This window comes from Perca flavescens, chromosome 18 (assembly GCF_004354835.1).
Source record: "Perca flavescens isolate YP-PL-M2 chromosome 18, PFLA_1.0, whole genome shotgun sequence".
Lineage (NCBI taxonomy): Eukaryota > Metazoa > Chordata > Actinopteri > Perciformes > Percidae > Perca > Perca flavescens.
In genome coordinates this window covers 12745270-12771392 of record NC_041348.1, presented here as the reverse complement: position 1 = coordinate 12771392, position 26123 = coordinate 12745270, and the positions used below count along the sequence as shown (strand labels likewise).

General features: G+C 42.0%; 1 protein-coding gene across 2 annotated transcripts in view; it reads right to left on the bottom strand.

Moving 5' to 3' along the window:
• Positions 1-26123, bottom strand: part of plcb1l (phospholipase C beta 1-like) — a 119165-nt gene that overhangs the window by 80033 nt on the left and 13009 nt on the right. For both annotated transcript variants that reach the window (XM_028604520.1, XM_028604522.1), the window contains exon 3: positions 1200-1268. In XM_028604520.1, the coding sequence (XP_028460321.1) occupies positions 1200-1268 (69 nt within the window). The remainder of the gene's footprint in view (positions 1-1199; positions 1269-26123) is intronic.

The window sequence follows — 26123 nt, the reverse complement described above, 5'->3', positions numbered from 1 at the left end:
AGAAAAGATCAACTGTCGGTGCAGTTATCAGGAAATGGAAGAAGCACCACACCACCGCCAACCTCCTCGGTCTGGGCCTCCACACAAGATCTTGCCTCGTGGGGTGTCCCTGATCATGCGAACGGTGAGGAATCATCCCAAAACCACAAGGGGGGGAACTGATGAATCAACTGAAGGCAGCTGGGACCACAGTTACAAAAGAAACGGTTGGTAACACACTACGCCGTCATGGATTGAAATCCTGCAGCGCACGCAAGGTCCCCCTGCTCAAGAAGAAACATGTACAGGCCCGCATGAAGTTCGCCATTCACCACCTGGACGACTCAGAAGAGGCCTGGAAGAAGGTGATGTGGTCAGATGAGACCAAAATAGAACTTTTTGGCCTCAAATCAACTCGTCGTGTTTGGAGGGCAAAGAACACCGAGTACAACCCAAAGAACACCATCCCCACCGTCAAGCATGGTGGTGGCAACATCATGCTTTGGGGGTGCTTTTCAGCCAAGGGGACGGGACAGCTCTATCGTATTGAGGGGAGGATGGACGGGGCCATGTATCGTGGAATTCTGGACCAACATCTCCTTCCCTCAGTGAGAGAGCTGAAGATGGGTCGAGGATGGGTGTTTCAGCACAACAACGACCCTAAGCACACCGCCAAAGCAAAAAAAGAGTGGCTGAAGAAGAAGCACATCAAGGTTCTGGAGTGGCCTAGCCAGTCTCCAGACCTGAATCCGATTGAAAATCTTTGGAGGGAGCTTAAAATTCGAGTTGCCAGGCGACAACCTCGGAACCTGAATGATTTGGAGGCTGTCTGCAGGGAGGAGTGGGCCAACATCCCTGCCGAAATGTGCACAAACCTTGTCACCAACTATAAAAACCGTTTGACATCTGTGCTGGCCAATAATGGCTTTTCTACAAAATATTAACATGCTGTTTGTCCAGGGGGTCAAATACTTTTTTTTCCTCATCAGATGGTTATCAATTTTAATAAATTCATATGATGTGATTTTCTGGAATTTTCTTTGGGATTCTGTCTTTCACTGTTAGAATGTACATATGATTACAATTGTAGATTTTTGCATTCTTTGTAAGTGGGCAAACCTGCAAAATCAGCAAGGGGTCAAATACTTATTTCCCCCACTGTATATATCGAAGTAAGTCGGGCTGTGCAAGCTACTCAAATCAGTTAATTGCGGGCTTACCTTTGGCGTTTTGGTGCACTTTCCATTTCTGGCATCTTTTATGTGTGCTATATCCAGTAGGTCTGTATCCTGTAAACAAGAATGAGCTACATGAGTATCAAAGTCAACCAAGAGTTAATTCAAAGGTTTCAAAGACAGTTTGGTACACAAAGACATTCTGTGCACGCAGGAGCTGTTTTGGATCCAAGGCGCAGGGAAATATTTCAGCGCCCCTTTCCATTTCCAAACCTGCCACCTGTGTTTAGGGACACATTAGCCTCAATAATAAATGCTATGTTCAGTTCAGTTCAATTTTATTTATATAGCACGTTTAAAAACAACCTCAGTTGACCAAAGTGCTTAACATGCTCCAAAAGCAATGAAACAATAAACACAAACAAGGCACAATGTACAATACAAAATAACTGACAGTAGAAAAAGAATAAGGTCAATAATGTCAAGATATCAAAGCTCAACTTGAATTGAAAGCCAATGAATAATAGTGGGTCTTAAGCATGGACTTGAATGTTTCAATGGTCCGAGCTGTTCTTACATGACTAGGTAAACTATTCCAGAGGTTTGGAGCAACCACTGAAAAGGCTCGGTCACCTTTGGTTTTTAACCTGGATCTGGGCACATCGAGGAGCATCTGATTGGACGACCTCAGTGCTCTGACTGGCGTGTGGACATGTAAGAGCTCTGATATGTAAGAAGGCGAGAACCCATTTAAGATCTTAAAAACAATTAATACAATTTTAAATTCAATCCTGAAACAAACAGGAAGCCAGTGGAGCGTGGCCAAAACCAGTGTAATATGGTCACGCTTTTTAGTCCCGGTTAAAAGTCGAGCTGCTGCGTTCTGGACTAACTGTAACCGACGAAGGGATGACTGATCCAATCCAACATACAGTGAGTTACAGTAGTCTAAACGGGACATAATAAATGCATGCATGACTCTTTCAAAGTCTTTACGTATCAGGTAAGGCTTGACCTTAGCCAAAAGTCTCAACTGGAAGAAGCTAGTTTTAACAACAGAACTAATCTGTCAAATTTAAAAGCACTGTCAAAAATCACTCCCAGATTTCTGGTAAAAGGACGAATTTGGGAACCGAGAGTATCTACACAGGCACTGAAATGTTCAGCACGTCCAAACACAACAACTTCGGTGTTATTGTCATTAAGACAGAGAAAATTCTGATCCAACCATATTTTGAGATCACTCAAGCAGTTTTACAATGGCTGGATAGTTTCCTTCTCATTGTTTCTTACAGGCAAATAGATTTGTACATCATCTGCAAAACAATGGAAAGAAATGTTGTGTTTTTTTTAAAATGGACCCTAAGGGCAGCATGTACAAAGAAAATAGCATGGGTCCCAAAATGGAACCTTGGGGGACCCCACAGGAAAGAGGGGCAGCAGATGACGAGCAGTTACCAATGTGGATAGCAAAACTCCTATCTGTCAAGTAGGATTCAAACCATTTTAAGGCAATGCCAACACTTTGTTTGAGTCGGGATAAAAGGATAGAGTTGTTGACAGTGTCAAAGGCCGCAGTCAAATCTAAAAGCAGCGGAGTTTCCTGAGTCGACCGCTAAGAGAAGGTCGTTGTAGACTCTTAGGAGGGCAGTTTCAGTACTGTGACGTGGCTTAAAACCAGACTGGAACTTTTCATGAATACTAAAATCATCTAAAAATGATTGAAGTTGATTAAAAACATCCTTCTCCAAGACTTTAGATAAAAAGGGTAGTTTAGAAATAGGTCTAAAATTAGACAAAACTAACGGATCCAAATTTTTCTTTTTTAAAAGTGGGAGTCATTCAGTGTAAATAGATGCAATCCTAATGACATGTTGCCCTGCAGGAGTGTCATTGTAGTGTTGTGCACAAAATGAAGACAAATGTAGAGTCACATATCGGACTGGTGTGACATGCCAGAAACCAAAGAAAAATGTGCAGATTGTGTTTCATGAGAGACACTATGCTCAGCTGCAACACACCACTGGAATCAATGCTGGCGAGAAAAAAAAACTAGTTGGATGCAAAATACTCAACCGCAAGGAGACATAACAGGGGGCCCTAATGAAGACAGCCTTGGAAACACCACAAATATCAACATCATGATTTAACCAAAATGTTCTCTCTCTCTGTAACAGCATTTTAAGTCAATGGAAAAGCTTGGCTACACTGTTGATTCATTATTGATACAGCAGTTTTCGGAAGCCATGTGAGAGCTTCTTGTTCCATGTTACAGCTCCAAGATTTCACATCACACTATTGTGATGCAGATGCAAAGTTGGAAAGAATTCAAAATAAGAGTGCTGAAATATTGACACCATGAAGCAATGGGAATAGAAAAATCTTCTTACATCTTAGTGCAAAGCATGGTACTTTACTTTCTTCCTCTTGAACAACACATTTTATTAATCACAGTCAAAACATGTTAGTGATCTGAACTTAGCTCAGCCTCTATCATGCCAAGTTCAGGAAAGGCAACCTGTGTCCGTCTACGGTAAACAGTAAGTGGACACACATCACATTTATTCATCCATCAACTCTGTTTGTCTGTCCGAATGTTTCATGCTTATTTGCGCGTCTCTTGTCTCTTAAAAAGCCAGTAATGTGGTTAGCAGTAAATACACACAACATGCAAACCTAGAGAAGGCCCCTGCTGCCTTCCTTTAGTCATCACATTGCTTTATCAGTCTGGATTATCGCTCTCTCCATCTCTCTGAGAGGGAGCCAGAACATGAGGTGGAAAATTAACCAGAGTGAACTGTGTGTCCACTTCGCATTATCTTGGGACACAAGGAGCAATGGGGGCTTGATTCAATCTCCATCTGCTACGCCGGTATCTGAACATCTCAAGGCCACGAGGGTTGTGGAAAATTGCACCCTGCCATTCTCCCTTATCTACAAATCCATACCTACCTTAGTTTTTATATTAATTTCTAAAAATCATTTAAGTATACGGTAGTTCTGTGCTTGTTTTTGTCTAATCCTACTACCTGGAACAGTTGGAATTGTGATTTATTCTTATACTCAAGGTAACGATGATACATGAACTTTTTTTTTCCTTCAGTGTAAGGGCATTTTTAATTGAAGGAATAAGAAAGCCATATACAGTAGCATTACTAGATGCAAACTCTTGGTAACTACAGTTTATAAAGAAATTGGGCCACTTTGCTACAGGCTATGCACAGCCACTGTCTGTCTCCATATACTGTAAGAGGCGGACATTAAAGCACTCTATTCTATGGCTGCAATCCACAAGGACAAGTTATTCCTTTTCTGCAGTGCATAGCATCAATTAGGCTGTCCCTGTTTGCACAGAGAGAGCCTCTGAGTCAAAGGTTAACGCCTCCATCGGGTCTGCAAATGCCTGCCTTTGAAGTCTCTTTAGAGAGATGTGGCTCCACACGGAGTCCTGCTGGAACAGTGGGGCGTCAGGAAGCCGCTCTCTGATGGGGTCTTTTTTTGTGCCCTCTAGCCCTGCACAGTTAACACAGCTCTGAGCTGGTTCAGCGTCATTGGTTAAATTTTAACCTATGGAGCCGACTCATTAAAGGTAAAGCAAACTGCCTATGGCCGACAAGCTGCTCACATAGTGTGCAACTATGCAATAACACGTGCAGCTATTACCGTAACATCCAAAAGCATGTGTCAGCATTTGTGTGCAGAGGCTTGTGCATTGTGCAGATGTACATAAAAGTTGATGCCAGTGACATTTTATGAGTACTGACTTTGGATTTATAATTGCAGATACTGCACAGTTAGTTAATTATAGTTCTTTCTTTCAGTCTGCCAGTCCAGCCATTACTTCTCCTGATCAATTTCCCTCATTTATTTTCGATGACATATGTTCCTTATCTGTTCACTTCTGTCATCTGTCTTTATTTATCACCCTGCCTTTCTCGCTCTTATTTCCCTTCCTCTCTCAGGGCCTTTCTGTATGTGCATCAAAACAGTGAGCAGGGATCCTATGCCTATTAGGATCCACGGCACGTTGAGGAAGCAAGCAGGGCCAGCAGGAGAGAAACTACAGAAATTAATGAACATGCTTAACATACCCTGGCCGTGGGCTCTGTTTTCTGTGCCTGATTGTCTATCCCTGCTGTGGAGAGGCTGTTCATGCAACATCTGCAACATGCTGCCTTTATTTTCAAATTAAACCCATTCTTTTTCCAAGTAGCAAGTAAGGAGGGTTGTGTTTATATGAAACTTTGCAGGAATTTCATCATTGTTCTGTGACTCATTTTGTCGGCAAATATGCCCCCAGCTTTAGGCACTGCATCTAATACACAGTATACACCATGCCACTGTGTCAGACTACTCTTTATTTTCCTTTAATTTGAAGAACAGTGAGCTCACTAGTGTATGAAATTTGACATACAAAACTTGACTTGACGCTAACCCAGAAAAAAATCTGTTACAAGGTGCTTTGAATGAAACAATCTTCACTGAGTATCTACAATGGGACTTGCAGAGTCTGTTTTTATAAAAAAAAAAAAAGAGTTCTGTTGCCTTTTGAAGCAACAATCTGTCACAGCTAAGCTAAGGCTAGGGACAAGCGATGGAGGGATGTGCCAGTGTGAGAAAAAGGGTGAGGGTTTAGGATCATGCAGGAGAAAAGGATAAGTGGAGGTGGGGAGACTGAAAGGAACAGGTTTGCTCGCTCATTTACCAACATCATGCTTGACAGCCTCCGGGTTCAAAATGGATGTGCACTCCACAGGGCTTAGGGCCTCTGCTGAGCGACCAAGACTAGAAGCAAAGAAAGTGAAGGCAGGAAGGAAAGGAGAGGTGAACACACACAGAGCAAATCAAGGGGGAGATGTTTGAGGTCTGTTGTGCCAAAGCCTGTCTCGGGAAAATAAACAGCGTAGTCACACTTGCTATTTCTAAAGGGTTGGATTTTCATGAGTGCTCCTTAATAACAATAATAAAATGTACAATAGATGGATTTTACAGTTTTTTTGGATTGCTAGACGACAATGGGCACAACTGGAGTCACATGTACAAAACTCTAACTACAGTCTGCACAGCAGCAGTTCATGTGGACCAAGCTCTACTTGGTTTTTTAATTGCTTGAACACAGTTTTCAAAACTCTACACACTTATCCCATGACTTTAACCACAACGTGCACAACACTGTAGATTTACAGCACTTTGTTCAAATGCTAACACACTGCTGTCAAAACTGTGAACCACACATTCAAAACAGAATAGATTTCAGTCTGGTGCCTATCAAACACTGCTGATTGCAATTTTAGCTGAAAGCCTAAGTAGGTGTCTTATTTTAGACTAGTTAGTGAACATATATGGTATTCATACAGAGAAAGCTCAGAAAGCCTTTTATTGTACACAAACACCAAATAAGAATGAAACAATTACACACTGTACCATTTGAGAGAAACAGGTAAAAGAGCAAAGATACCAATATGTCCAGGTAAGATGTCTGAGGTTATAAAAAAGCTATAAAAAAAGTGAAAAACACTATATCTTTACAATAGTAAAACTGCGTTCTTACTGTTTTTCAGAAAGTAATGGCGGTGAAAGCAATGGAAACACCACATTCATTTTTATTTAGAGATGATGAAGACATCCAATGTGATGAAGAAAACTTGCCACATGATGCTGGAGAGAGGCAGAATTAGTCACACTATTCTTTGGTACTGTTACGTATGTACCTTTAGTTTTTTTTACCCAGTAATTCCATAAATTACTAGAGACAAAATACTTTATTGAAGAAAACGGCTGATTTTCATTCCTTCTTTTTTACCTTATGTAAAAATTGGTATGACATACAATCTATATTTTATTTTTGCAGGAGATGTGAACTGTGAACTTTAGCTCAGGTGACTGTTGGTAGTGCAGACTGTAGTTAGAGTTTTGCACATGTGACTCCAGTTGTGCCCACTGTTGTTTAGCAATCGGAAAAAACTGTAAATATGGGAATAACGACAAAATGAGATAAAACGAATCATTGTGACATGTTATATCTACAGCAATGCATGTCGATGTATTAATTGAGGTTGCTGGCCGCTCAGATGTGATTTGCTTACAGGACTATTACTGGTATAACATGTCAGAGTGGCCCCTCACCCCTTCGTGCCATCATGGACCAAAATACAGCATGTAACACCAGGACTCTTTGTAAGCCCGGGGAAGGTCTAGGCTCTGTCTATACACACACACACACACACACACACACACACACACACACACAGGGCTCTAGAGTGCAACCAAAATTTGTAAGGGTGCGACTAAGATTTTTCCTAGGTCGCACCGGTGCACCTAACATCCTCGCATCTGCTGCCTCTCCACGAACGAAGCAATGTTGTTTATATCAATATGGTTTAATGTTGCGTTACATGACCCATTCCTTCGGTAAAGCCGTGCCTGTGTTTTGATCTCTCCTCTTACTCTCCGCGCAGCCCCGCCCCCATTCACTCACACACGGCTCACCTGCCACATGGAGAGACACAGCGCCGCCGGTCCAATTTGTCTACAGTTTTAATTGTTATTAACACAGCTGTATATTGTTAAGTATGAGAGGGAAACCTGTATTGGTACCAGCGTTTCCGCTGGTAACTCTCTGTTATTGCGGACGCCACGGCGAAAAACACATTAGAAGTTATTAAATGCAACTAACTTCAGTTCGTTGAGTAATAGCGTGTAAGACGGAGCCCGCTGAACCTGGGCGAGAGATGTGACCCATGGCCAGAATATCATAGTTCATAAAAATGCAGCGCAGGGACGATACGGACATTTCATAGCCTACACAAGACGTGTGTAACGCCGCTGACCCGCCAAAGCGCATTGGACCCATTCATAATGAGTCAGCCGTCACTCTGTGAGGAGCATACGCTTCAGTCCATCGCGCTCCCTCTGTCTCCCTATGTCTTTCTGTCTGTCTGTTTTATTTTATGTTTTTATTTTTCTTAAAGATTTCGGCCTTTATTTTGACAGGAAAGCTGAAGACATGAAAGAGGAGAGAGAGGGGGGAATGACATGCAGGAAAGTGCCGTAGGTCGGAGTCAAACCTCTATAATATAATATAAACCTCTAAGTCCTCTTTTTCTTTTAATCAGTCTGTTATTGTTGTTGAAAACAAGTGAAGGAGCTTTCTCAGCAGATATAATATATATATATATATATATATATATATATATATATATATATATATATATATACTAGGCTATTTATTTCAGATAACTTTCATTTACATGTGTTGCAGCTGTATATTTTCTAACTGGTAAAGGAAACCCTGTCTTTGCATTTTATTTAAATCACAATCTGTTTTAATAAAAGAGCTTGTGAAAAGTGGCTTTGACTTAAAACTGAACATTTAGCCCACTTTGTAAAAAAAATACAGAGCTATATATCATGTATCGCCATTCAGCTCTAACGGTGACGCAAGGAAAAATTTGGGTGCACCTAAATTTTGTGCTGGTGCACCTAAATAAAAAAGTTAGGCGCACCAGTGCAACCAAGGCAAAAAGTTAGTCTGGAGCCCTGCACACACACACACACACACACACACACACACACACACACACACACACACACCAGGCTCATTGGTCATGTTTTGGTGATGCCAGTTCATGGTGGGGAAAGTACCCTAGAAAGAAATGATTGGGTGCATGCTTACAACATAAACGGCACTTTTAATGTCATTTCAGATTCTAGTTTGCATGTGGTATTACAAGAACTAGGCTTTGATCCTGAAAACTCAATTAACTGGTTTGCCAAGAGAATACTCTGCCATGCTCACAAAAGCATGCACTCTTATAAAACACACACACACACACACACACACACACACACACACACTCAACTTAGAATGCAACAGAAGTCAAGGATAAAATAGATTTGGGGTTTTATGTAATGAAGAGCTCCATGAGACTACTGCATAGCAAATGACACTGCTTCATTCTCTATGCATGAGAGTTTTCAAATGCCCACACACTCAGGGTCAGAGGACTCTGTGCTTGGATGTGTACCCCTAATCATAAACAGAGCTAACAAGAAAACACACTAAAGCCACGCAGGTACTGTGCCTGTCCCTGTAAGTGGCACTCGGCTGCCAGGGAACATGCACTGTTACGAGGGAAAATGGTGGAGAGCTGTGCTTGATCTTGGTTGAGAGTCACTTCCACTCTGCTGCTGCACTCCTGGGTTCCTATAGAGTGACTCTAACAGCCCCGCTGTGATTAAGTCACAAACCTCCTTACCTGAAGTGGCTGACTAAATGAATATATAGACAGAGCTGCAAACAGTCAGACAAAAGAGGAGGAAGCTTGTAGGTAGCAGGACATTTTACATGTGTGTAAAAACCTTGCACTGAGGTTCTGAGGTCTGCCTCCTGTCCCAGTAGTCTAAGATGGCTGAGAAGGTCCTATTACTTTTTAAATCATTTCCTTGAATAAATGCTTTATTAGGCAGTATGAAGTGGAGAGTGACAGCAAAAGTGGGAGAGAAGTGATGTATGGCATGCGACAAAGGCCTTGAGCCAAATTGGACTCTGGCATTGCCATGAGGCTGCCTGAGAGCCTATTTAAACTGAGAAACTAATTCACTCTCAGTCTTTCATCTATTCACACTGGTCCATGTCTCCAGATCTCCAGTTGCCTCTCTTCCTCTGCAACATCAAAACACTCAAATAAAATCTTCAAACAAATCAACACTCTGTCAAAGGTGGTTCACGGTGTGAATGAAATGCATTCAAAAGAGCATTTACCACACCACAGTTTTGCATGTTTTCTCAAACGGCTACTGGATGTAAAAAAAGGAAAAAATCTCTCTCAATAGAAAATCAATCATGCACTGTAGATCTGTAAAAAGGATTCTGGACTTGCATAAGCTCAAGCGAAGCTTTCAAATCTTAATTCATAAACCTCATTTCTGTGTGCTGTTGAATGGGCTGCTCATGTATCCACTTAAGCTTGATTTAGACTTCTGCGTAAAATCTGCGCCGTTGCTATGTACGTAGGTACGTGGAGACACAAACCTACACCGGACCCTACGCCGTAGCCTGACGTGCACCTCTCGAAAAAAATGTAGGCGAAGTACATCGCTCGGCCGTGGCTTGGTAGCGCTGCATTTCCCCCGACTCATTTCCTGGTTCTCCTCCATAAACAACGTGTAATCAAGGCGAGGGTTAAAGGAACACGCCGACTTATTGGGAATTTAGCTTATTCACCGTAACCCCCAGAGTAAGACAAGTCGATACATACCCTTATCATCTCCGTGCGTGCTGTAACGCTGCCTGACGGTTCCAGCATTAGCTTAGCCCAGCACAGATCCTGCAGGTAACTGGTTCCAACTAGCCTACTGCTCCCAATTGTGACAAAAGTAACAAAATAACAACAACATGTTCCTATTTACATGTTGTGATTTGTATAGTCACAGCGTGTACAAAAAAACAACGTAACATGAGACACAGCCATCTTCTAACAGTAAACAAACCGGGAACTATATTCTCAGACAGGCTTGCTGCGAGCATATCACTCCGCCCAAGTACTATATTCTTCCGCTTGAGAATATAGTTTCCGGTTTGTTTACAGTTAGAAGACGGCTGTGTCTCATGTTACGTTGTTTTTTGTACACGCTGTGACTCTATAAATCACAACATGTAAATAGGAACATGTTGGCGTTATTTTGTCACTTATTCGGAGCAGTAGGATTACTGGAACCATTCACCTGCATGTTCTGTGCTGGCCTGATGCCGCTGGAGCCGTCAGACAGCATTACAGCACGCATGGAGATGAGAAGGGTATGTATCGACTTGTCTTACTCTGGGGGTTACGGTGAATAAGCTAAATTCCCAATAAGTCGGCGTGTTCCTTTAACTTTTCCTGCTCCAGATTTCCCACCGTGGTCAGAAAGCACAGGGGAGTCACTTTGTTTCTCTCACTATGACTCTATGAGTCACTTTCTCCCTCGCTCTATCACCCACTCCCCACACACACACACATGCCGGCTCGACGCACACACCGACGCACAAGTATAAACATCAGGCCACTTACGTAGGCTACGGCGAAAGCTCTGCATGGAGCCTCCGCAGAACTATAAATCAAGCTTTAGAGATTTGTTTCAAATATTGGGCTAGTATATATTCAGCGCTGCAAAGTCTGGGTTTTGGAAAGGGTAAAGTCCTCTGTCTCCACCAACAGACAAATGTGGTGTGCAGATGCAGAGATCTCAGCCAGGCATTCCTAGCACCAGTTTTATTTTTGCTTGTCTAAAGATTGAGACATGCTTGGTCCAGTGAAAGCTATCATGCTCTTGAGCATCTTGAAGCTGTGATGCGTTGTGCTCCAGTTCTATTTGGCCCCAATTTTACTCAGACATTTAAAAGACGTGAATGCAGGTAACGAGAGAGGTAGTGAGAATACATGGTTGACATGCTCTAGTCTAAAGCTTTATACATGGGTTGGTGCTAGAGATGCACCGACTGACCGGCTGGTGACCGGAATTGGCCGATTTTCACGTGATCAGCCATAACCGGCGACCGGCCGGTCATGTAGCAGCTGCGCACCCCCGCTAATTCAACTGTTTATGAAATGTCATAAAGTTGTAATTATACACGGCTCTGCGGAGCAGTCTGCTCTACTGATCTCAGGCGAACGGTCAGCCGCTCTCTCTCCCCTCTGAGGCTGAACAACTGGAACATGAAAACCGCACTAAAGCGGTCCCTGTGAAATATGACAACTACAGTTAATCGGTGGTGGGTACACTGAATTTGATAAATTTACTGTTTATCAGACCCCAGATGAGACGCTAACGTTAGCGAACGCTGCGGTGACGGTCCCTCTGCCTCTGACTCCCCGCAGGAGACGCTGTGTTCCTCCGACACGCTGTATTAACGTTAGTTTAACACTTACTGCTCAAAACCAACATTAAAAACGTAGTAATCTTCCCTCAGCGTTTAGTTTTGTTGCTAAACTGTGTGTATCTTTCACAGGTGCAGTCACCCCTGGTCACACACATGTCTTTCCGGATTTGACCAAAAGAAAGTTTTTTTGTTCATTAAGTCTGTGCATGTTTGAAATAAAGTCTTGTTGATTTCCCTGTTAAAACTCTGGAATTCCTTTTCTACACTGTCACTGTACACTTTAAAAGGGAAATGTATAGGGAAGTTTGGTGCAACCATTTATAAATATCCAGAGTAATTATGTATTTTTGTTTTGTGTATTGCACTAATGCAGTTAAGCAGTCCCATTACATTACAGTAAAATCACATGTCTACCCTCCTAGACACCAATTAAAAGACAGACTGCTGAGCCAACTTTCCACAGACTTAATGCAGGTTTTTTAAATGTAGATACAGACTTTCCCAAACGCTAGCAGGCAATGCAGTAAGGATAATATGTAAGCAAGCTGGAGAGATTGTGGACGGATTCGCTTTCAGAATGTAGGATTTACTCTCACCTTAAGGGATCTTTAGTTTATCTGTTGAGTCAGAATCAGGATAACACTCAAAATAAGTTTATTCACCAGGCACGCCTAGAAATATGATAACAATTTATCTTCATAAATATTCTCTGATTCTACTATACCCACATTGTCAAGTAACTAGCACACAAACATGAATCGAAATGGGGCTTTTCAGGGGGTTAAATGAGGCTAGCTAGACATACACATGTAGAGTTAAGTTATAAAATAGAAATCAGTTTGAGTCGGGTTCATGTTCAGAAGATGAGGAGAGGACACAGGGATTAGAGGTCAGAGGGAAAAAGGAGAAAAGGCGGCAAGGAAGGTGTGACGGAGAAATGACTACGTGGGGGAAAAAACACTGAGGCCAAGCGATGGAGGAGCGTGGAGCTGGCTGATAGTGGCTATCAGCAGCCGACACGCTCCACAAAACAACCAATGCTGAGATAAAGGCCGCGGGAAGCTTTGTTATATACATCACACACATCAGGTAATACACACGCTCCCAAACACAACTCTATAGGCATAAGCACTCCAACTCCTCTCTATCATAAATCTGCAGTGTCTGCCGCGTTGAGTCATTATAAACACTCGGGGACTGAGAGCGATGATGTGACCGGCTCTTCAAGCTCACACTGGTCATCATCTTTCTTGGAGCGTGCTAGACCAATCAAATATTGCACACACACGTGCAGACACACACCCGCATGCACAGGGACGGATGGAGTGCGGCGAGGGATGCTGGAGGGAGTGTACTCCTCGCTGATAGATAGCAGAACCGAGTGGGATGACAGAGAAAGCAAAGCCGCTTCCCTCATCTGTCCATCATTCTCTGATGTTCTCTCTCACTCTGTCTTTGGTATGCTTCTGGCAGGATTTTTTGCTACCCCTCTTTCTCCTTTCCTCATTTACTCCAGTCCTCTTCTGTCCATCTCTGCCTCCGCTTTCTTGGACATGTGCCTGTCTGTCTCACTCGTCTCCCATATATCCTCTCTATGAACAGCTGCCTCCCCTGGTCCTCCTCACCCTGCCTCCCTCCAAGCTTCTCTCCTGTCTTCTTGTATCTTGACAGCAGCTCCCATGTCGATGGATGACGGTTCACATCTTGTCTCGTCTGATCCCCTGCCGAAACACGCACGCCACGCATGCTAACGAGCCACCCCCATCCCTTCCGCCGTCTTCGTCCGTCTTTACTCCTCCACGCCATTTAAGTCTGCTCCTCTATATCTGTGAGGCTTCCTTCAGGCAAAGTGAGTGGACGGCTCTTATCTGCTGCAGTGGAACATCTGAGGCTCCTTTCAGACACGCACTTGCACATGTGCAGGAAGGCATAAACACACACACACGCACACACACATGCACATGCACACACACACACACAGACTTCAACAACACATTGTTTTTATTCAATTACAAAAATACAGTTTCCACTATGTATCTGTGCAACACATCTCTATATCCTTCTTCTTTGTGAATATTGAACTCACCATGTCTTTGCAGGTAACATTTTTAATACAAATGAAATTCTTGGCATTCAACCACATCTCTGTATTCATGTCTGTGGGCTGAAGGGGATCAGTGTGCCTGTGTGTGCTCTCCACTAAAGTCCTTTGAGAATCACTGCCAGTGGCAGAAACAGCGCAATTCTGGTTCTCATCTTTCACATCACCTCATTTAGACACCTCCTAAGTGCAATTCATGGGCCCCTTTGAAGTCAGGACAAAGTGGGCGGCTAAGAGAAATGCATTTTTACACTTTCTTTCTGCAGGCAAAGCTCTCTGTCTCGCTGTGTCTGTGACTCTTCTTCCACAGACACTCACTGGTAAACCCTTCTCCTCTCTCCACACTCTTCTTTCTCTAACCAGAGCAGTTTGATCAGTACAAGTAAACACAAAGAACAGTGGGAGGAGGATGAGCGAGAGTAGGAGACAGGACACTGATGCAGGTGTAAACTAACTAATAAACTATAAAATATAGAAAATATGTTTTACTTAAACAGCAGTGCAAACAGAGTACACGGAAAAATGTTCACACTTGTGCTGTGTTACATGTCAGAGACCTATTATGTACACAATCTATATCATTTCCATGATGTCAACCGCACAGTCAGACCCAGTGCCCACTACAGGCATGAACAATATGTTAACAAAAGAATAACAACCGAGGCCAGGATCCTTGACAAGAACCAGACAGATACTGGATTTCTTAGACCAATATAACAATATAGTGGTATATATTTGTTTGTAAAATACAAATATTGTGTTGATATACTGTACGGAGTGGAACATTTTACAGTAAAATAATGAACTTGTAAGTTCTCTTTGGTGGACAAACTATCTAAATGACCTCAACATGTCTTTAACGTTTCTGTAATGCAACTTCTTCATACTTATCAACAATATATGCTGATACTAATATATCTGTGGGAAACTTAAGTTAGCCTGTAGACCAATCCGGGTTGAAGGCAGAAATAAACATGCTGCCATTACTGCTGTAGCATAGCTTACTTGTAAACCCTACTACACTGTAACATATGTAAGGAGTTTATTTTTAACAGCTTTTGCCAAGAAAAATGCCCACGATCTTCTGTAGAACGTGTAGGAAATAAAGTAATTGCAATTTCCATAAAAGTTGGGTTTTGCTGCTGCCGGTCTGCAGATCTCTTACAAGCTAGATACTTTTACTTTCACAATTTCATGTTTTGGATTTCCATTGAATGATGTATCTCATATGGTTATAATGTAAGAAAATAGGAGTCGTAGATTCTCATTTGTCATTTCTGATTGGTTGCCAAGCTCCAAGAGGAAGGGGTCTTACTTAATGTGGTGCCAGATGTTAGAGAGAAGAGATTCGGACATATGAGAGTGGCATGTTGGACCCTGATGGACAACGACTGATAAGTAACCCTCACCCCCTAGTCATTTTGTTTAGTTTCAGTCTGTGTCTGTTTGTTAACCTACATGAAGTGAAACGCCAAGCTCAGTGCACGGTTGGCGTCAGGAGAAGAGGATCGGAGCAGGCTAGCCCGGAATACGCAATGAAGTTTGGCTAAGGCCTGTATCCACTCTTGTGTTACCAACTGGAGGTGTTCAGAGTAGGATAAGGCTTATTGGTAATTAAATCCCCTAGACGGCCACATTCTGCTTCATGATGAATCATGTCCAAGTTGAAGTAGCTGATAGGATTGCATATCTCTGGAATTGTACCTCGTACTATTTCATGAGACAAATAAATTGATCGATAGACATAAGAACAAATCATTTTACAAGTACTACCTGTGCCGTTACACAATTTCTTTCACACAGGTGTCCTCCACAGGCTTTCTTTAGTTTTTAGAGAAGACAACTGGTTAACCCAAACGTCTCTGCGTTCACTGTCAGTCAAACTGCGTTCACTTCAACTTTGCAGTCGCAGTAATGGCAGCGTCGCAAGAGAACAAAACAAATCAGTCTTTACTATTAGCCATGTCGATGTATCGGTCAGGCTCCACTCATGAACCACTGCTACTTAGAAGCCAAGTGCTTTTTTTATCCTCTTTCGCGTCAAAGAAACCACAGGCAATTATGTTTGTGTTTGTCAACAGGTCCTGAAAGCATTTGATTCAAATCATGGAGCAAAGCCACAGAAGCACAATGTGAGCATCAGCAGAGCACAACGAGGCTGTTAAGAAAATCTGTGTAAAAAGGTTTCACTGCCACCCTGGTTATAGCTTGTCTGCTAATGTACTGATGAAAACTAATTCTCTGTGTCCCTCTCTTTCTCTCTCTTCTAATGGAAGAAGTGTTATAACCTCTCCTACCCGTCACGTAACTCTCTCAAGGAAGGCTCTTAGAAGAGGAGCTGGTATTTTAAGTATGGCAGACTGCCGCACTTTTTGTCTTGCCTCAGAGCACCTCCAAGCTGTTTAAATTTGATACCTTCTTATCTTTCTACCAAATTGAATTGACTTTAGTGGGGGAAGTACAGCGACTGACCCACATTTGTGACACACTTAGCTGCTCGAGCGGAAATGGAACGGCAAGAGGAAGAGGGGAGTCTGAGGGAAATTCGGGGGATGGACAATAGAATGATTGCTTAACAGAAAACTTTCTAAATTCACTCCAACACTGTATTTACCATCAAAATGACAGTTCTGCACTGTAAGATGCATTTAACACTGTGATCGTGGCCCAGTAAATGCCAGTGAAGCATTTACAGAGTCTGTCACAGAGGGTGCTGGTTCAAAATGTAACACCTCTGGGCGCCCAGATAGCTCAGTTGGTAGAGTGGGCCCATATATAGAGGTTAACTCCTCGATGCAGCGGGCCCGGGTTCGACTCTGACCTGTGGCGCTTTGCTGCATGTCATTCCCCCTCTCTCTCCCCTTTCATGTATTCTGCTGTCCTATAACAAAAAATAAAGGCTGAAAATGCCCAAAAAGTAATAAAAAAAAAGAATAATTTAACACCTTCTGTTGTGTCCTTTCTTGCACTTTATTTGTTTTGACAGGATTTCTTAGATTTTTTTCTTTATTCAGTTTGTGCGTGTGTCTAATATAGAGACGTTAAGAATCTGCCACTAAGGCCAAAATGAGTCGCTTTGGGTGCAGATAATAAGCCTTCTGACATGAACATTCAGAGAATAATGAACAATACCATTCTTTGCTCTCTGTGATCATCTATACTAACTATCCCATTGACTCTCTGCATCTGTCTCTTTGAAATGGAATTAAAAACCTGTTCTTACCAGTCACCCAATTGGTCATTCGTTTATGTGCAGGAAGCACTGAACATTGTTGGAAAGCAAAAATGCTTGTAATTGCCTTATTAGCAAATGGGATGTGAGTGAAAGCCATCCACTGCCCTGATCCCCGCAGCAAAATGAATTAAATAGAATTTATCGAATGGAAAAACTAGCTTGAAACATTAGGGAGGTGGGGCAAGAGAGAGAAAGATGAGAGAGGTGGAAGAAAGACAAATGACAGCTCTTTATATATTAACAGGGTTAATAAATTATTGCACAGTGGTTACAGTATGTGCAGCCTTTTGAGAATGAATATGAATGATACACAGTTAATAAATGTGTCGTGACAAAGAAAAGTGAAGCTTGAAGAGTTTCATCATGTGGATCTGCACTCTAACCCTGAGACATTAAGCATTATGTGATTTTTCCATTAGCATGCTGCAACTGGCGGGCTACTTAAAGTGGTTTCAGCATTCCTCAGCAGGAAACTGATAATCTTGTTGACTACTCAGAGAGTTCAACAATCTGTGTTTGGCCAGAAAGTAGAATGACGAAAGCAAAAGCATCTTGATAACGCTGATTGCCTGCAAGTAAGTCAAACATGGTGCATTTGTGTCCTTGTGTACTTTGGGATAAAAACGTTTTCTTTCATTTGCACTCTATAACACCCTATATCAATGAATATACCATAATTAAGAAAAGTGTCTTTAGCTAAAAAAAAAATTCTTCTTTTACTTGTATCATCAACCTTCCCACTGTCAGCAGATGAGAAATACTGTAGCAACTTTGCAAATGTTAGTATGAAAGCGCGGTAACACTTAGTACTATCTTTCCCTCCATCATGAATTTGCTATCAAAGCTAACTTTACCTTTTGTCAATTTTACATCATTCCTCAGAGGAGAAAGGAAGAATTGAAGACGTGCAATTCTGTCTTTAATTTCAGATCTCATCTCTCTGTTCTCAGCGAAAGTGTAGATGAAAGAGAGGAGAAAGAGAATGGGAGAACTTCATTACTGGGTGAACTTCTGACCTACACTGAACAGTCAAAGATTGAAGGTAAACTAAACTGCTGAAGAAAAGAGAGGTGTATTCTCTCCCCGTCAAACCTTTGAATTAAGGTGTGTTTGGTAGGTGTGCATGTACAGTAAGCGTGAGCGCGTCTGTTTACATGCGTGCTTGTCTCTTCCTGTCTTTAAACCTGTGATGAGTACGAGCTGTGTGATGCTTCGCCGTTGGCTGACAAGCTTTCAGTAACTCCATTTGGTTAGACGTTTTTAACATTTCATTCTAGTCCCTCAACTTGACAACCAAGACTCTGTGACATTTTGTGTTTGGAGAGGAAATGAGTTGAATTGAGGATTATAAATGACAGTTCATCTTATTTATTTTTCCAGCTTTAACACTGCAACATGAGGTTGTGCCCCAGCTAAGCTTTTCTTTTAAAGCCTCGGATGAAACAGGAAGGAAGTGTTTTCTCTTATTGAGAGCTTGTCTACAGTGGGACTTCAAAGTCTTTTGGCTGAATGCCTTTATTTGAAAGGGCTCCCCGAGGAAAGCAGCCACCTGGCTTGGTGCAGCGATAGGCAGTCAAATCACAGCAGCAGGGGGGAGTTGGGGAGGGGGATGGGGGGGGTTTGAGTACTTTGCAGCATCAAAAAACAAGCTGCATGGATTGGATTGTCATGGCAACTGGGCTGGGTTAGCATTTGAAGTGGAAGGGAAGGGAACGGAAGAAGAAAGAAAAGAGAGAGAGAGAGTCAGCCTCTGTGTACCAGTTGACTCATAAAACACAGTCCTCCTTTCAAATGTCAGTTTACTCAAAGCATCAGTGTTTAAATGTCTAAGCCATAAATTCAATTTAGCATAATCAAAACTAATAGCGCAAATCAATGACTGAGAGGTTTAAATGGTCCCTTCTGACCCGTGATGGTAGCCTTTTTACTTTTTCACTTACTTTAACATTATCAGAGATCTATAAACTGCTGTGCCTGACTGACTTCTGATTTCTGACCCCACAATCCAAATGTGAGGTCATCCCGGTGCAACATACAAACCACGGCTCTGCACTGATCTACACATTTTATTGGATGTGACCATAACAGTCAATGTCCAGCCAACAATTCATTAGAAAACACTCTAGTGTAGTCTCGCAAAATTTCGAGACTACAAGGGGCAAGGTGGAGGGTGGGGGTGTGGCCTTGACCAACTGTAGGGTTGGGCATCGAGAACCGATTCCTACTTGGAATCGTTTCAAAAATTACGATTCCATCGGAATCGTTTCTTTATTGGAATCGTTTGGAATCGTTTGGAGGATTTGGTTTCAAATCTGATCATGGGTTCCAAATTTAACATGCGCAAGTTTTGGTTTCCGTAGCAGCCAGGCGCTTGTTGTGTTGCAGCCATGGAGCACAGTAAGCGGTGCTCTAGTGTGGCTTTATTTGATGTTGAAAAAGCCCGGTCAAACTGTAACCCACCTTTAAATCAAAATAAAATGTTCCTTTTATTTGTGAAATAAGCATGTGACCTGTTTCAACTCCACCACTCAATGAATCGGAATCGAGAATCGATAAGAACCGGAATTGAAAGGAAGAATCGGAATTGGAATCAGAATCGTTATCTCTCTCATGGGTGGGCCAACTTCTCTGGGCGGGCAAAGCAGAGAAAGGGGAGGTAACCTTGCTCCTTATGACCTCATAAGGAGCAAGATTCCAGATCGGCCCATCTGAGCTTTCATTTTCTCAAAGGCTGAGCAGGATACCCAGGGCTCAGTTTACACCTATCACCATTTCTAGCCACTGGGGGACCATAAGCAGGCTGGGGGAACTCATAATAATGTTAAAAAACCTCATAAAGAGAAATTTCCATGCCATGGGACCTTTAATGGTCATAGTGGTTAGTCTTCCTTGACATTTATTTCTGACTCTTGAGCACTACATGCAGCCTTTACGGGTTCAGCTTGGTTGCACTGACAGACCGATGCAGACGAGAAAAAAAGCCAAGCACAAACAAGCTGACACTGACTGATTCAGCTGTGTTGTGATGCAGAGCTCGACCAACAGCTCAGTTCTGTCTCAGCCATGCAAATATCTAACTGACAGCTACAACAGCAGCACGACCTCCGCTGCACATTTAAATCTATTCAAATCATGGCTATGCCAGAATGACAAGTCCATAGTCCAGCTAAAGCAGCTGCCTGTGGGGCTATAAGCTAGTACAGAGCCTTACTTCTGACATTTCAGGGTAAAGCTTCACCTTAGGCTCAGCTTATTTACTGCCTGCAATAAAATTACTCCCAGTTGCAGAGGAGCATAATGTTACTATACTGGATGGAATATATGAACATTGGGAGTTGTATTCCTTGGTATCAGAAAAGGCTATCGGATGGGCACTGGCAAAGATGAGCTATTAATCAGCTTGTTATTACTAATGCGCTACTACTGTCATTTCATAGAGAAAATGAAATTAATCGAGCACGGCATATTATTATTGCACCAAAACCAATAATTGAACCGGGCAGGTAATAATGACAAGGTAATCAGTATGTCCACAGAGAGAGGTGTGCCTAGGGAGGGCAAGGCAGACAGAAGCACAGACGGAGACAGAGACAGAATTGAACAAAAACAAGGAGAGTGAAAGTGAAGTAGACCTTTCAGCTGACTGCAGGCTATTGAGCAGGGATAAAGTTAATTTACCGGCAGCACTGATAACTGTACATCTCAGCGCTCCACATCAAAATTTCATTAAGCCCTTTCTTTGGCACCCTTACATTTTTTTACGCTTGAAATAAGTTGTTTTGTTTTGACAATGTTCAAGTGAGTGTAACAAGACAGCTAAAGGGAAAGGCGGTGCAATTATTTGAGTTGTCCTCATCAATGGTACGTCTCTCTTTCTTCATCCACTCTTCCTTTCCCGCTTTGCTTGCTCATTCCTGTGACCGCGTGCAACACCTCCGTCATACAAATACTGAGCACTCGACGTCCAGCTGTGTTCTGTGCGAACAACTGTGTCAGATAAAATGAATCAACATAATAGGCATCACTTTTGAATAAGCGGCCCAGAAATAGGCCGGCATAAATGTTATAAATACATCGACCCATGAGACAATGAGAAGCTTAATCATCCTCATCACTCTGCTGCCATAATTTAAACAGCCAGTCACACAGAGCACCCTTGATTGGGCCAACACAAGCTGTTGCTTGTTAGCAGTCATACTGTACACGAGCACTTAGTCTAACAATAAGTATTGTATATATCATTATATTTCATATATATATATATATATATATATATATATATACACACACACACACATATATATATATGTACACACACACACACATATATATATATATATATATATACAGTGGGGGAAATAAGTATTTGACCCCTTGCGGATTTTGCAGGTTTGCCCACTTACAAAGAATGCAAAAATCTACAATTTTAATCATATGTACATTCTAACAGTGAAAGACAGAATCCCAAAGAAAATTCCAAAAAATCACATCATATGAATTTATTAAAATTGATAACCATCTGATGAGGAAAAACAAGTATTTGACCCCCTGGACAAACAGCAAGTATTCTGGCTCCTACAAGCCAGTTAGTCTTTCTTTAAGACACAGTCCCAATCCGAACCAATTATCTACATCAAATATACCTGCCTCACCTCGTTACCTGTATAAAAGACACCTGTGAACACCCAAACAACCAGCATCCAACATCACTACCATGGGCAAGACCAAAGAGCTTTCTACGGACATCAGGGACAAGATTGTTGATCTGCACAAGGCTGGGATGGGCTACAAGAGAATCGGAAAGCAACTTGGAGAGAAAAGATAAACTGTCGGTGCAGTTATCAGGAAATGGAAGAAGCACCACACCACCGCCAACCTCCTCGGTCTGGGCCTCCACACAAGATCTTGCCTCGTGGGGTGTCCCTGATCATGCGAACGGTGAGGAATCATCCCAAAACCACAAGGGGGGAACTGATGAATCAACTGAAGGCAGCTGGGACCACAGTTACAAAAGAAACGGTTGGTAACACACTACGCCGTCATGGATTGAAATCCTGCAGCGCACGCAAGGTCCCCCTGCTCAAGAAGAAACATGTACAGGCCCGCATGAAGTTCGCCATTCACCACCTGGACGACTCAGAAGAGGCCTGGAAGAAGGTGATGTGGTCAGATGAGACCAAAATAGAACTTTTTGGCCTCAACTCAACTCGTCGTGTTTGGAGGGCAAAGAACACCGAGTACAACCCAAAGAACACCATCCCCACCGTCAAGCATGGTGGTGGCAACATCATGCTTTGGGGATGTTTTTCAGCCAAGGGACGGGACAACTCCATCGTATTGAGGGAGGATGGACGGGGCCATGTATCGTGGAATTCTGGACTGACATCTCCTTCCCTCAGTGAGAGAGCTGAAGATGGGTCGAGGATGGGTGTTTCAGCACGACAACGACCCTAAGCACATCACCAAAGCAACAAAAGAGTGGCTGAAGAAGAAGCACATCAAGGTTCTGGAGTGGCCTAGCCAGTCTCCAGACCTGAATCTGATTGAAAATCTTTGGAGGGAGCTTAAAATTCGAGTTGCCAGGCGACAACCTCGGAACTTGAAGGATTTGGAGGCTGTCTGCAGGGAGGAGTGGGCCAACATCCCTGCCGAAATGTGCACAAACTTTGTCACCAACTATAAAAACCGTTTGACATCTGTGCTGGCCAATAATGGCTTTTCTACAAAATATTAACATGTTGTTTGTCCAGGGGGTCAAATACTTGTTTTTCCTCATCAGATGGTTATCAATTTTAATAAATTCATATGATGTGATTTTCTGGATTTTTCTTTGGGATTCTGTCTTTCACTGTTAGAATGTACATATGATTAAAATTGTAGATTTTTGCATTCTTTGTAAGTGGGCAAACCTGCAAAATCAGCAAGGGGTCAAATACTTATTTCCCCCACTGTATACACACACACACACACACACATATATATATATATATATATATATATGTATATATATATATATATATATATATATACAGATGATTCCCTGCTTATTAACTTGAGTAGTCTAATTAATTTCTCTAATAGCCTTCTTTTTCTTCAGTCATATTTACACCACAGGGCCATCAAAATGTACAATATAAAAAATATAAATATAAATATTGAGCTGAACATACATTTTGTGCAGGTTTACATTCTGTAATAGTGTAACTTAGTAAATGATGTTAAAAGTATGCATGTGTCGTCCAATTAAAAACTCAAATAATTTTCTCTTTTTTCTCTTCCCCACTTTTCGGCAGTCAAGTGTCTTACCAAGAAAAGAAAAAAAGAGAGGGATGGTATGGTAGGGACTGGTATAGTAGGTAAGGCAAACGGACAAAAGAAGAGAAATGTACCTTACCATATAATGAACTCCCTCTCTTAACGCAGTCCCACAAAGGAAATGTTTATTGCAGGGCTATTGAATGGATTGGATTTCATTACTGTATATTTTGAGGTTGTTGTTTTGTCCAACCTCTGTACATCCCTACATATTATTACTGGCTGTGGGCCGTTACTACTATCCTTCACTTGCTGCTACAACATTACATACGTGATTGGTTAAGCTTATCACTTGAATCCAGGGTGTTTGAGCTGCCCAGTCAGAGCTGCTGCTATCGCTAAGTCACCTCCGGTCCCCGGGCAGACCCAGTGGAGGCACAGAGACTTACACTGAACAGTGTTGGCACCAACGGAGCCTTTAATCAGCCAGACTCTAACGCACAAAAAGCTCTCTTTCCAGATCTGTGGTTCCAAGTTTGAGTGAACGGACTCCAGTTGTTCAGAAGAGGAAATGTCCCCACTCCTCCTCCCCCCCAGTGTTACTTTGTGTGTACGCCTGCTTGAGCATGTATTTGTCTACCCGTAGACCAGCACAGTGCAGTGGAAAAGAAGTCCTGATCGGAATTCAAAGAGAAAAACAAGACTAACTCAAGCGCAAACAAAGCCTTCTGAAGTCACCCAGGAACTGCTAATCCAAAAGAGTTTGGCAACGCTTTTCTTTCTTTTAACACTTTTCTTTTTCTGCTTTTGACTCTCAGCTCTGATAAATAGGGACTTACTCTACAACGCCAAGTCCACAGATACCCAGGCCACTGTTTTTCTACATTATAGTTCTGTCAGAGCAGATCAGCAGTTTACATTCTCTTGTTTTAGGGTGGGCGCTCTGAGCCAAGATGTTGTTCATGCCACCTAATAAAAAATTGGAAGATGGAAAAAAGTTATCCTTGCTTTACATTGTGTTGTAGGAAACAAACATGGCATGGAGTGGCTGTCTTAACTGTCATAATATTCAAGCGATGCGGTGACAACAGTGACAAAAACCAACGAAGAACCAATAAATAACAACTGTAAAGACTCCGTACAGCGACATCTAAGGCCGACATCAATAACTCTGCCCTGACCTTTTGCTGTAAGCTTTAGTCAGTCAGGGTTGATTTCAAAGCCTTACCCTCTCTGGATGGCTGAAATCTACTGAAGATAATGCTGCTGTCTGAACACCTTCAGCAATTTTACCCTGTGTGGAAAGAGTTTCCTCAGCTTTCATGAGGACAAAAATTAGCAAAAAGCTTGTTTTTTAAGCATGACATTGACTGTGACGAGGCGCATAGCGATGCGCTACCTGTTTTAATCTCAAAGACTGAGTGAAGAAGAAGTTGCTTGTATATGTTTAGTTGACGAGTCTATATGTTCGGTTTGTATATTGGTTTTATATAATCTGTCATTCATCGTATTCCCCATATTAATCCCGTAGTTTTGTGCACATTTTTAACATCTAATAGGTTACTGCGGAGATTTGTTATATGCCTAGGTATATTCATATATACATCGTTGTCTATTGTTTACAACCGTACAGATTGTGACAAACATTACTTAAGTCTTTCTTAGCTAAGGTTCATTTAGTGAGTGTAAAAGTATACAGTGTAAAATGGTTTGGGCTTACTATGTGCTCTTTATTATAAAGGAAAGTTTGCCGCAATCCTTAGGTTTACATCTTATATACTGTCTGTGGTTTAAATGAGGTTAGAACGTCCGGGGTAACAGGAAGCTAATCGTAATTCTTAAGGAATACAATTATTAGCCGTTAAGATGTCTTATAGCTTCGTATAAGGATAATGTTAATTATGTAAATGTTTAGCTTTATAATTATTTGTCTTTGGCTGTATTAAGCTTTATTTGTCTTTGGCTGCATTAAGCTGTATTTATCTACTCACCTGCGTCACCCCTGTATGCTATATGTTGGTATGTTCCAATTTGAGGGGCAGGCCGCAGCCTATATAGAGTCGCTGTAGTATTTGCTCAAAAACAGAGCTGGAGTATACATGGAGGTAGTAGGACGTAAGTCTGCTGGATGATCGCCACGTTAAACCTGATTTAAGGTCTATTAGTGAATAGTTGTATATTTATACTTCCGATTGTTTTGACTCTCAAGTCAATGTTAATTTATTTCCTTGAAAGTGCTGTCTAGTTACTTTTCTTAATTTTGTTAATTTTTTTTATTATAATTTTTGCCTGTGGGCCTTAATTGGGTCAGCTATAATAAAAGCCCATCATTTGCACCTCATTTTTGACTCACCCTGAGTGTTAATACCTGCTCAAGACTACTCACCGCATCTACCCTCAAGATTGACAAAGAATCTAGATGTCAAGTTTTTAGGGCGCAATATTGTGTGAGGAGGACTATCAGTACGATTTGGTACTGTAATTATCAGTTTTATTGAAAGCTGGTATGAAGACACA